Below are 13,727 nucleotides of genomic sequence, written 5' to 3'. Positions count from 1 at the left end.
ATCCATGCCGTCCATCCATTTTACCATCTCATTTTAGGAAATTTAACCAAAATTGAAGAATATCCAAATATCAAGTGGGTCACACTATAGGAAACAGTGTGGATAATGACACCGACCGTTGAAACCTTCCTAGGGCCTACAGTGATGTTTATTTGTCATCTAACCTGTTCATAAGGTCACACGATATGGATGAAGGGGAAAGACTTATATCAGCTTGATCCAAAACTTCAGTGGCCCTCAAGAAACAGATCGACGGCGTGTATAACACGCATAAATCACGGTGGCCCCGGTAGAGTTTACTCAGTGCGCAATCCGCGTCCCAGAAAGACCCCTCTTCCCTCTCCCTCTGTATGTATATATCCGAGGTATTTGATGCCCAAAAACAAACCATGCACTCATTTCTACACGCGATGAGCAGAAGAATCATTCTGCTCTCACTTCTCTTTCTCGTACTAAGCGAGCACCGGCGCATCTCCACCGTCCATGCCGCCAGCAGTGTAAGTTTACTTCCGTCTCTCATGTACTCTTCTCTTCAACTTAAAAAAATATCTGTACAATTTCCATGTTTCTGATACATGGGATGTAACGATCGATACCAGGTTCACATCGTTTACATGGGAGAGAGGCAGCACCACGATCCAATGGTCGTCTCCAACTCCCACCTCGACATGCTTGCTTCAGTCCTTGGAAGGTACGGTGCAGATACAATTTTAAGGTTCTTCGAGTGATGAACGCACCCTTGATTCATTGTCCCCGTGTACATGTGGCATCATTAAAGGTGAATCTGGATCGTCCGTCCGTGGGGCTCTACCACGTATGGTACAGGATCCCCACCTACAGTGCCCCTTGTGATTTCTTACACGTGATTTGCGGGCGCGGATTAGGTACTAGACCTGCCTGTTCGGTGCTCGGGACAGGCGGAGGCTCAGAGAGCAACTGAGGGGCCACCGTGATGTATGAATTTTATCCACACCGTCCATCTACTTTTCCGTATCATTTTAAATCATTACACCAAAAACAGAGAAGATCCAAGCTCAAATGGACCACACAGTGGGGATTAAATTCTCACCGTTGATAAATTCTTGAGACCGCAGAAGTCTTGGATCAAGATGATATTTGTTTTTTTTTTTTTTTTTTCCACTTCACCCATGTGTATATGACCATATCAACGGGTTGGATGGCAAATAAAAAACAAGGTGGACTCTAAAAAGGTTTCAATGGTGAGTGTCCTTAGCAACGCTGCTTCCTATGGTGTGGTCTACTTGAGCCTTTTATTTTTCTTATTTTTGGTCCAGTATTCTAAAATGATATGAAAACAGGATGGACAGTGTGGATAAAATTTATACATTACCGTGGCCCCTCAGTGTCCCTCGGAGCCTCCGAAGACTTCATCAGGCCGGAGGCGGATTGGCTGATGTACCACACACCGCTGGCTGGTGTGTTGACGTCACCAAGTTCTGTGGGTCCCATCGTGAGGGATGTGTAATATCCAAACTTTCCGTCCATTTGGCTGAGCTAGTCGTAAGGATTGAACAGAAAAATAAGACAGATCCAAAGATTAAGTGGACCACAATGCAAAAAGCAGTGGAGGATTGAATATCTACCATTGGAACCCTTTTGGGGTCGTTTTGGATCAATATGATATATTTTTTTTCCTCTTCATCCAGGTCTGTGTAGATTGGATGGGAAGTAAACGTTCCTACGAATGTTTTAACGGAGAGAATCATTGTCCCCACCGCTATTGGTGGTATGGTCCACTTAAGCTTTGGATATGAATCATTTTTGGGATTATGCTCTAAAATGGTCTAGTAAAATGGATAAACGGTGTGGATATAATAAATGCATCATTGTGGGGCCATGGAACTTTGATATCCTTTGAACCGTTCGTACAACTCAGATCTCTAGGACCATCAGCGCTCTTCTTCGCACGACACGTACCCACACCAGCCAGGTCGATGGTGTGTGGCACACCAGCCAATCCGCTTCCATCAGGCCTTGGTCTTGGGTGGGCCATTTCCAATTTTGGAAATAGCTCAAATCTAGCTAGCCGGACGTTAATTTTGTGATATAAGAATATAACCAGTCACACAGCGCAGATTGTCTGGGCCATGGCTTGTCCAGGCCCAGCCCATCCTACACGTTATGAATTCAAGCTGACATCTAGCCCCACTTTGGGCCAAAAAAGCCCGGCCAAACTCAATCCATTTTAACCTCTAGCTATGGCCCATCCACCGTACACGTGGGATACATGTATCTTAATAAAAACCAACAAAATTTAAGTAGTAGGCCCAAAAGTCACGTTTATCACATGATCATCAAATGAACGATCAAGAAGAAAATGATCCACGGCCAAAGGTTCAAAGGTGAAAATCCCTGCCATTTTTCAGTGGTATGCTCGGATTGAACGGTCAGATGGGCGTGGACCCATGCCACATGCACCTGGATGACTTGAAGGTTGAAAATGTTGGTATTAAAATAAGGGTCACATCTGTTATGACATATGGAGACGGGCTTGGGCTTTGATATCATCCTTCTGGACTGGGCTATGGTTTGAAGGTTCGAGACTGATGGGCTGTTATTAGTCCAGGCATGGCTCCTAATTATATTATTTTTATGAATGTGAACCGGGCTCACTAAGGGTGGACAACCTTCAGCTCGGGCCTGGTTTCATACATACAAGACTGGGCCCTCGCCTGCAAAATGTTTCTGCTTACTTAACAAATCCTCAAGGAGTAGAAAACTCACAGTCAAATGGGTGATATGCAGCAAGGAAGCAGCTTCTGAATCATTAATATACAGCTATCGGCATGGTTTCTCCGGGTTCGCAGCCAAGCTGACCGAGTCACATGCACAAACAATTGCAGGTAATTTTCTTCTGAGAAAAGCTTTGATACTCTGGCAATGTACAGTGGATGATATGCAGGCACTTAGAAATTAGTTAGGACTGCATATGTGGCGTGCAAGTAATTCAAATTGAACTTTCCAAATTGTTGGCTAGCCTCAGTTTAGATGTAGCATGAACTAAGAAAAATGGTTATTTGATTACCGACTATCAGATTAGTGACATTTATTAGACGGTAAAGAATGAAAAAGAATAACCAATGGTCCTATTTCAATAAATATTTGTCCACCAATCGCCTAACTAATCTAATTTTTGGGCTGTGACTTAGGGTGCGTTTGGATCTTAAGTTACTTAAGATAAGCTACTTATGCCTCGAGTAACTTATCTTGATTTCTACTAATTATGTTGGTAAGTATATTGTTTCCCAAATATATTTATCAGCCAATAATTAAATAAGTAGATAAGTAACTTTTTAAAAGATAATTTAAATGTCGTCTATACATAAAGGGAGAGGACGCTGGCAATGCCTGCTGTGCTCGTGAGCACAGCACTGGCGATACCCCTGCCATCTCTCTATATGAAATAACTGAGGGGTCGTAGTTCTGGAAATGTTGTTGACCCAACGGCTGAGATTGGGTGACTCCACATGTTATATATATATATATAATTTTAATTTTAATTTTATTTTATTTTCACACGCACCTCACTCACACACCCCCGCACTCACACTGTAGTGGAATTTCACCACCCCATGGTAACTCGGTTACGAGAAATTATACGATGCATGGCATGCATTTATGCGCAGTATGCACGGGTTTCAATCCTGGACAAGTTGGGCTCTTGGGTAATCCTGGCCATTGGTCTATGGTGTCCCCATATGGTTCAAAAAATCCTTGATAAGATTATCTTAGCCTTTCAATTTGGTGCCTTTACACGGACGGTTGAGAGGAGAAATGAAATCACGTTAATACTTCCTGTCCATTTTTGCCTCCCATCAATTGTATGACGATGATTATTAAGTCATGGTTATTTTTGGGTCACGTCCAATTCACTTACTTGACTGATTTGATTGGCTCATGTGGACTGGAATCTGAAAATGTCCAGTATAATCCAAAGAAAACAATGGTGACTGATGGCTTGGATTACCTAATCAATGAAACTTTCCCACCGTGTGCATCCATATCGATGGATCAACGCTTTTATCTATTTAGTTTAGAAATGTTAGAGTTGGTTCCCACGAAGTCAAGGCTCCACTTTTCAACTTATAGACCTCGAGCTTAATATTTTTATCCTTAGGAATTGACGCATGGATGAACGTGATGAGGTAGATCACCATCTTCCTCAAGGATAACTAATTTTACTCCATGAAGCTTCTCTAGACTCTTCAAAGAGACTTTTCGAATACACGAGAAAAAAAAAAGAAAATAGAAATAATATTCTAGAAAATTTATAAATTGATTGATGAATGAATAAACAAGTTTACACCCCTTTAAATAGAGATACAAAGCCATGAAAGAAGTTTCAGAATTAAACTACAACTAAAACTCATAGAAATCGTGACTTACTATAAATAGTAAACTTACTATTTATAGATGGTTATGATTCCTACTAGTGTGCATGGTTTTTTGCCGAAAATAGCAAATGTCCTATTTGGCTCCACCACATTGTTCTCCTAATTATTCTAGGTACTTTTTTATGTTAGGCACAACTTCTAAAACCCAACAGATGAAGAATTATAATCAAACTAAAACTTACTATAAATAGTAAAAATGAAATTAAAATAGGTATTCGATCATCGATCTGATGGTATTTCGGAAATTCAGTGTGGGCAACCCGGCATAGAGGGTTTGGTGGCTAAAGTAGTTCGTCCTACTCCAAAATCATATATGGTATGTCTGATAGCTCATTTCGGTTTATAAGATACATTTGTTTTAAGTTATGATGGTCTGGATCACCTCCATCTTCGATCGGGCCTTTTACGGTCCATCATGGCCATGAAACTGTTTGTGACCCGCTCTACATCAAGAATCTCTATATACTCGAAGATTTGTTCAACTACAAGAAGCTAATAGAAGAAGTCATTGATATGAAGTTGGCCATTGAAGCTATGGAGGTCAACATTTATCCCGTAATCTTTATTTCCATCCAGTCTCGTACCTCTTTATTCTTCTCATTGAAAAATCATATCATCAATCTCCTCATTGTTAGATTTACTATTATTGAGTGGTGGTTTGCGATTCATAGCCGGTGTCACACTATAGCTGGACTTGACAACCGTTGGCTCCATTGCGAATCTTGATCCTCATTACGAACATGGGTTTTCCCTATGCCTCTATTAAACGGTTGATCACCGTTGCAGTCCTTGAATGGCATGTAGATTCTCTTGTTGGAAAACTTCAAACATCATTGCCATTTTATACTTATTCCCTAAAATACCGTCCATGAGGTTATTGCTCGAATCATTATTAGATGTTGCCGAGTTAAGGAAAAGTCTTGTTATGATATTAACTAACGCAGTGAAGAGTGAGAAACAAAAAGAAGAATATTATTATCTTCTTCAAGTAATTAAGACATTGAATGCACAATATGAGTTCTTGAATCTATAAAGTAAGAGAGAAAATTTGAATATTTTATTGCATAATAATATAAAATTATTTAATTACATAACTTATGGACGACTTAAACTCTAGGTTGATTAGAAATCACTCGCAATAGCAAAATCTCCTTAGTAGGCTAAATTTGCCAAAAATATAAATGACAATAAGATTTTTATAGAAAATTCCTGGCATTATTACAAGCAACTTTTAAAAAAGACGAAATCCTAAAACTAAAAAAAGGGAAGCACGACGAATATGTAAATTAACAAAAATTGTAAAATTTTCCTTAAATCTCAATTTTAACCCCGAAGACATGTGTTTTCTTGTGAAACGGATGTTTTTGATGGGCATAGTGGGTCGATGGACTCTGGATACATTGTTACATGAAGATCTATAGGTTGTGCATTTCGTGATAGTGTCCAATCAAAAGTTACAGTGGTTCTACGTACAGTCAACATTTGGAATGATACTTTATCCATATTCAGAATGAATCTCTTTAAACTAGGCTTGCTTGGGATCTAGTTACATCATGTTGTATGTAAGATGGGGCCTAAGTCTTACGGACTGCTTTCCTTCAGACTTCTTTTGGTCCAGCTGTACTAAGTATGCATCTCCAGCCTGCTTTACATAGGAAAGGTATTATTTGCCTTCCACAACTACTAAATGGTGTTGTCCAATGCCATTGTGGGAAGTCTGAGCCTCATTTGCTTAAGCTCCTTCCAATTGCCTCTTATGGGAAAGAGTGGTGCCAGTTTTAAACCCTGAGGTGGGTCCAGCTCTTCGTTCAGCTTACTCTTTGCATATATCACCTAAGCTACTTAGTTTGGTCTTGCTGGTTAAGGTATGTTATGATAAGTGACTGTATATTGTTTAGGAGAAGGTTGTTGATCGGTGGCTATATATTGTGTTTTTCTATTTGGGAGCTGTTGAGTAGTTGGGTGGATAGAGTTTCAATGAAATAGTTCGGTGAGGTGTAGTGTGGTAGTTGGGAGGGCTACGACCCATTATAGGTGACAATGGGGATGATTAATTGCAGAGACGGTGCGAAGCATCTCACTATGGTCTGCCCTGTTTTTTAATGCAGGTTATGGATATTTTGGTAATGGGAAGCTGGTACATGGTGGGGCAAGGTCTATATATGACATCATTTGCTGCAACTGTTGTCATTGCGGCATTTATGTCTCTAGGCGTTCTATTGGTTCATTGTTGATAGCATTAACCGTCAGGTTAGAATCATGTCAAAATAAGAGTGCTGGAGTCATTGAGCAGGGGAAAGCAAGTGATGTACATGAATTTTGCAAGGTTTTTGCATTTCATGAGGACCCGAATGTTTTGGGAGCTGACATATGATGGGAAAGCTGCAGAAGCAAACCCTGAGTTCAGATCAAAGAGTCAAATGAATAAATGCAAGCAAACAATCTCAAATATAAAGTACATATAAGTTTTTATGTAGAAAAATCTTTTTGAGAAAAAAACCATGGTACAAAGTGACGTTCACTATAAAGAACGAATTAGAAGAGAATAGAAGAACTTGTAAATAATAATTAAAAAAAATCATCTTTTTCTCCTATCCAAAGCCTAGAAATCTTTAAGCCCTAATTAACATTACCCTAATCCTGCAATTACACCCGTATATATAGTGTCACACTCGGAATAGGAAATAGATCACATACTTACACAGAACAACGTGCGCTATCGATCAATCGACCGATCGATCGACATTAATTGAGCAATTCTCAATCGCTCGAGCAAGCCATGTTCAATCAATTGAACATTCTAAAAACAGTCCAGAGAGTTTATAAGTATTTTTTGATTTTTTTTAAAAGATTTTTTTTATATATATATATATAAAGTGGGATATACAATCACTTCAGGCGGGCTTCATAAAAAGGGTGAAGCCACACCTATCATATGAGCTGGGGGAAGAAACTAGCCTTCCCTCAAGTAACCTAGACCCATCCTATCTAAAAAAAGGAGGCCCCTAGTGATTAAGGGGAGCTCAGCCTGAGACTCATAGAAAGAGGTGACTTGAGAAGTGTTTCCTCTCTTGGCTAGATCATCCGCAATTGCATTTGCTTCCCTAGGAGTATAGGTGAAGGAGATGTCGAAAATCTCTGACAACGATCTAACCCTTGCATACCAGTAACACATGAACCACGTCGGAGTGGAATTCTTCGAGAGGATATTCACGATGGATTTGGAGTCACTTGCCACTACAACCTTAGAATAGCCTAAGTCAGCTCACTTCTCTATACCCTCCCAGATTGCTCGAAATTCAGCCCGGGAGCTAGAGCCCGCCCCATAGCCTAAGGAGAAATCGAACATAAAATTCCCTTCATGACATCTCCAGATGTCGTCACCTCCCGATGGGCACAGGTTTCCTAGCGCGGAACTGTCGATGTTGATTTTTAACCACCTCCTATTGGGCCCAATCCATTTCACTACCCTAGAATACTTGGGTTAGGGTGCTGGGTTGACAATGCGAAGAAGCGAGAGGAGATGGGTGGATCCCCTGTTAAGGCTATTGCGGGGAGGCAGAGAGGGGCCGATTCTCATGATCCAATGGTGGATTTGGGCTATGACTATGGAAATGCTAAATGTCGAGCTGTCGAACAGAGCTCTATTCCTTTCCAGCTATATCTCCCATAAGATGAATGAAGGGAGCATGGCGCGCAAAGGATGAAGGCAGTCTGGATTAGAGTTTGTCCTCCACAACATGGCCCTGTCCATAGCTTGTTGATCAATTGACTCGATAGTTCAATTGATCAAAACCGTACAAAACTTTCCAGATACCAATGTTTGCCTTATCTCACTTATTCATACACAATACCATACAAAAACCATTCCATTAGTTAAATTAAGAAATATTGAGATGGGTCAGGTAAAGATTTATCTGAGACTTTGAGTCAACCCGACCTGACCAGACATCGAATTGACTTTTTTGAGTTTGTATGATTTGTTGTAACTACTTAGGCTATAAATTTTTCTTCGTTTATGATGGGTTGCAGAGTTCCCTGGTGTGGTACATGTGACACCTAATCGTTTTCACAAGCCGCATACAACTAGAAGCTGGGATTTCCTCGGCCTTGATCTTCATTCTCAGACAAATCTCTTATCTGGGAGCAACATGGGCGATGGAGTTATCATTGGGGTTGTGGATACAGGTCTCTCTCTCTCTCTCTCTCTCTCTCTCTCTCTCTCTCTCTCTCTATATATATATATATATATATATATGCATGCGTGCATGTGTGTCTGTCCGTTCTTTTATTTTTTGATCTGAATCGGTAGTCCAATGAGCAGGAATTTGGCCAGAGTCAGAAAGCTTCAACGATAAAGGACTGGGACCGGTGCCATCTCGTTGGAAAGGTGTCTGTCAGAGCGGCCAACGTTTCAATTCCACCAACTGCAATAGGAAGCTAATAGGAGCCCGTTGGTACATTAAAGGATTGCAGGCGGAGCTGGGAAAGGACCTCAATATTACCGGAGTTGACTACTTATCCCCAAGGGATGGAGAAGGCCATGGTACCCACACATCGGCCATTGCGGCTGGTTCCTTGGTAGAGAATGTAAGTTACAAAGGGCTCGGCATAGGGACTGCCAGAGGTGGTGCACCTAAGGCTCGACTGGCAATGTACAAGGTGTGTTGGAGTACTACGCTGTCGAATTTCTGCTCTACTTCGGCTGATATACTCAAAGCTTTCGATGATGCCATACATGATGGGGTGGATGTGTTGTCCTTGTCATTGGGCCCTTCTCCTCTTTCCTTGTACTTTGACGTTGATGAACGTAATGGCATTGCTGTCGGCGCGTTTCATGCAGTCGCAAAGGGGATCACTGTAGTTTGCGCGGCAGGAAATGACGGCTCTGTAGCTCAGACGGTGTCAAACACATCCCCATGGGTCATAACGGTTGCAGCTAGCTCAATTGATCGGGCTTTTCCCACAGTCATTACACTTGGAAACAATCGAACCATAACGGTATTTATCTAGTAATTAATCTCTCTGATCTCTTTATCTCACCTGTGATAAGACGATCGATGAAAAGCAGCCCACTAGTGCATGATTTGTATCTTGATTCTTTGTTTTTTTTTTTTTTTTTAATATGATATGTTGCATTGTGATATTTGAAAGATACAGGTTTTTTTTTTTTTTGGTAGGGGCAAGGCATGTTTACTGGAAATAAGGAAATTGGATTCGTGGGCTTGGTATATCCACTGGATGCTGGTGAAGTCGTACTTACTACTGCTAGGTGAAAAATGATTACTCCATTAATTCCTTTGTTTCTCCCTTAGATTATTATATGAAGGGAACTCTTCAGGAGTTTTGATGGGACACGTTGCAGATGTGTGCGAGATCCAGAATATTCATCTGGTGGGGACCTCCTTGAATATGCTCTGCAGAAAAATCAAAACGTTACATTGACATAATTGGGTAACAAGAATAAGTTGAATATAGATTATTGGTAATCTGACCATCCATTCTTTTCATCCAACTGATGACGGGGCCAATTTGATTTCTGGGATAGGGCATGTCCACGGATGGCCACGACACATTGCTTTTCAGTCCTGACTCATAAAATGGGTGAATTTTGTATATTGAATGTGAACTACTGGATAACAATGTTTAAAGCTATCCTCATTTTCCCCTCAAAACTCCTCTGATCAAACGGTTAGCATGCACCTTTGGGCAGCTGCCATTTTTTGGGTGGTGAACATTCAAGGTAGGGCAGTCCAGATAATTAGTAGTATACTTAAAAAAGAACTTTACTTGTTGAACTTTTATTAGGTCTAAAGTGTTTACATTCTATCCTATTTAACTTTAAACTGTTAAAAGTATTTATAGGAAGCTGCTGGTTGTAGAGAGAAAAAGAGAACTAGCTCCAAGCTTCTAGTGGTAGAAATGTTGATATCTTTTTGTATTTACAACTGACCGCACGCATCATGCAGTTAATACTCGTAAACTTCATTTGCAATTGAAGTACGTATTCCTGTCAGCTAACCCTAATTTCTCATTCCAGTGCCGCTAGTCTTCTTTCTGCAGACGACATAACCATAGCTGGAAAGGTTGCCCTCTTTTTTGGGAGCAGTCCCATATTAGAGTATGCAGTGAAGGATGCTGGAGGTGTCGGCATCATATTTGCCAGGAATCCGAGTATTCCGGTCTCTCCCTGCAGTGAGCTACCATGCATTGAAGTAGATCGCGAGATTGGGATGCAGTTGCTCTACTACATTCGTTCTTCCAGGTAAATGGATGATTTGATTATGGTTTTAAGACTTGTATAAGTTGTCTGAGATCCGTCAGAGTTGCGTCGAACTCGGTCAGAACCGATCTGGCTCAATGCAATGAGTCAACCTCAACCGGGCTGAGTTGAGACTCGAATCATTGAGTCAGTCGTGTCACAGAGTCTTTTGGTCTTGAAGAGGAATGACCATATGCAGGCTGCAATTTTATTTTATTTTTTGCCTTCTTCTGTGTACGTGGAATATTGTGGGATGTCTAACATGTGCGAAGTGGGCCCCACCATGAAGATCGTTTGGCATGAAAATCAGACCCATCCACTGAATAAGAGGGCAGCACCGTCGAAATCAGTAGATGATCAATGATCTGAGCCATGTATGGATGTGGCCGCCTGAGCTGTGGACAGACAGGATTTTCATACCAGGTGAAATGCATAGATGTAACTCACTGGCTCGGATGGATTAAAAAAAGGGTGCAGCATGCTAATGTTGTGTAACAAATGCTACTACTCAAGAGTCAGAGACTTGAAACACAAACAACACCAGCCATGTTAATGTGACAAACATATGTAAAATCCATGCCACTCATCGGATGTACCCCACACAGATATTACCTTGCAAAGAAATCAGGGCCATTCAGGTGGACCACTCATGTACGAAAATGAATGGTTAAAGATGATAACCAATGGTCGAAATTTGGCACGCATGCATGTTTAGCTCAAATGATCCGTGAATCAGATGGATTTTTTATATGTATGCTTAAGATATATATGAGTAGCATTCATCACAGCCGTGGATGCCCTGATTAATGAATGAACGGTGGTTGTCGATCGCAGGTCTCCATTGGTAAAGCTGAGCCCTTCCAAAACACTTGTGGGCAAGCCCTTGTCGACCAAGGTCGCATTTTTTTCGTCCCGAGGACCTAGTGCCATAGCACCGGCTATTTTGAAGGTACGTACTATTGTTTAATAGGGGTAGTTTTGGAATTCTGATAGAAGATGTCGTATGTGTAGCAATGGTTTCGTCTCCAAGACTCGTACCGAGTCGTCCCGTTTTGAGTCGGATTGTGACTCGGACGAGTTCGACTGAGTCACCTCCTATTTTCTATTCTGACTAACCTGTTGAACCAGATCAGTTGACTGAGTCCACGTCAATAGTCCGAGCCTTAGAACCTTGCTTCTTCTCAAGGGCTGAACTTGCACATGCATTGGTTCAGACCAGGCCAGACCAACTCAATTATAATCCTATTTCTTGAGACATTCACATCGAGGGACTCAGCCCCACACTGCAATTACGTTACTTCCAAGTTGGAATTGGGAGAGATACAACTGCAATTTCAAAGCTATACCTCATTGTGGATGCAAGGCAACCACTACTGCCAAAACTTCATATTTCAATTAAGTTGTTGCATCCAAACGCACCCTAAATTTCAGTTACAAGAATTTACATTATGTGATAATAATGATTTCTAAAGGTGGATGTTTTTGTGTGTGGAATGTATGCCACAGCCAGATGTTGCTGCCCCTGGTGTCAACATCCTATCTGCAGTTCCGTACAACTCATCATACGGTGGCTACCGTTTCCTTCGAGGGACCTCCATGGCATGTCCTCATGTGTCCGGTATTGTCGCACTGCTAAAATCCATACACCCGCAATGGTCTCCGGCTGCCATAAAATCAGCATTGGTCACTACTGGTAAGTTCTTTTGATTTATGCTACATAATCAGGTGGGCCATACCATTAGATCCCCCTAACTTAAAAACTTACAGCCCCATTCATCAGGTTTGCTCTTATGTACTTCAAAATGCAGGCTGTGGCTAATGTTTAAAGCCTTCCTTATTTTCATGCATGTGTGGCCCACCTGTTAGTTGGACCACCCTGATTTTGACAAGAGGCATCCACATGATGGAGCCTGCCTGATGAGAAAATTCTGTGATCCCATCAGCAAGGCCCAGCTAGATATGACTGATCAATTTTGGCTTTTTCATCTTGTTACAGCATCAACAAGCGATGAGTCTGGTGGGCCCATCTTTGCAGATGGGTACCCTCGAAAGGTCGCCGATCCCTTTGATTATGGAGGAGGTATAGTCAATCCAAATAGAGCAGCGTATCCGGGCCTCATCTACGACATGGGCATGGAGGACTACCTTCATTACCTTTGTTCCATGGGCTACACTAACTCTGCTATCTCAAGATTAACACAAAATTCCACTGTCTGTCCGATCGATCCACCCTCCATCCTAAATCTGAACCTTCCATCCATTACTGTCCCCAACCTGAATACCTCTATAACTATCTTGAGAACAGTCACTAATGTTGGCCCAGTCAACTCGGTGTACAATGCATCCATAGAACCACCACCCACCATACATGCAACCGTGCAACCACACATTTTGATCTTCAATTCAACAGCCAAGAAGCTATCTTTTACGGTCACGTTGTCATCGACACGCAAGGTGATTGGTGGATACTACTTCGGAAGCCTTACTTGGAGCGATGGAGTGCACACGGTTAGGAGTCCGATTTCAGTGAAGCCTGAGATCATACCATCTTATGTAGATAATTCATAATCAGACGGCTGAAATTGAAGACTTTTCCATTTTAATATGGGCTGCGTATTATGGATGAAGAACTTTTAATTGGCATCTATATGAATATACGAAGGTTTATTTAGAGATAATCCCAAGGATTTTCACGTGAAGAGGATGTGCTTAATCCTCTTGGCTACGCACGTGCTAGTATGTGAAACGTGCTATATCAAGTCCTTCGTCAGCGGACCCCACTGCAAAGATGGCTTGGCCAAAATGTCCAGGTTGATGATTGGACGGTCCACTACTCATGGCATGCATGGTCGTTTGGCACCGTGGATTGGAGGGGGTTTCAAATCCTCTTGTTTGTTTGGCCGCATAAAGTGACTGGGGTTTCAAATCCAGGGGATTTCTAATCCTCTCTTCGAGAGGTTTGCAATCCACGGTGAGAGCTTGGATTACGCCTAAAATCATTTCGATAGTTGCAAGTGTAACATGTGTGTCACTGTACACTATCATTCTAT

The 13,727-nt window shown here is 41.5% G+C and overlaps 1 protein-coding gene across 1 annotated transcript; it reads left to right on the top strand.

Annotated features, from left to right (window-relative positions):
- Nucleotides 1–262: 262 nt before the first annotated feature.
- On the top strand, nucleotides 263–13,355 carry LOC131232889 (subtilisin-like protease SBT3.9). The gene is made up of 10 exons (XM_058229404.1): nucleotides 263–497; nucleotides 600–691; nucleotides 2,767–2,864; nucleotides 8,448–8,603; nucleotides 8,740–9,416; nucleotides 9,596–9,687; nucleotides 10,456–10,680; nucleotides 11,512–11,626; nucleotides 12,184–12,370; nucleotides 12,674–13,355. Exons 1-10 carry the CDS (start codon nucleotides 351–353, stop codon nucleotides 13,243–13,245), a joined length of 2,361 nt encoding a protein of 786 aa, XP_058085387.1. The 5' UTR covers nucleotides 263–350; the 3' UTR covers nucleotides 13,246–13,355.
- The last annotated feature ends 372 nt before the right edge of the window (nucleotides 13,356–13,727 follow it).

This window comes from Magnolia sinica, chromosome 18 (assembly GCF_029962835.1).
Source record: "Magnolia sinica isolate HGM2019 chromosome 18, MsV1, whole genome shotgun sequence".
NCBI lineage: Eukaryota > Viridiplantae > Streptophyta > Magnoliopsida > Magnoliales > Magnoliaceae > Magnolia > Magnolia sinica.
Note: the sequence above shows the minus strand (reverse complement) of the source record. Positions and strands in the feature narration are given on the sequence as shown.

Coding starts and splice junctions, on each gene's coding strand:
- LOC131232889 (XM_058229404.1), top strand. CDS start 351: ATGTATATATCCGAGGTATTTGATGCCCAAAAACAAACCATGCACTCA. Junction 8,604..8,739: donor CATTGGGGTTGTGGATACAG/GTCTCTCTCTCT, acceptor TCCAATGAGCAG/GAATTTGGCCAGAGTCAGAA. Junction 9,688..10,455: donor GTCGTACTTACTACTGCTAG/GTGAAAAATGAT, acceptor TTCTCATTCCAG/TGCCGCTAGTCTTCTTTCTG.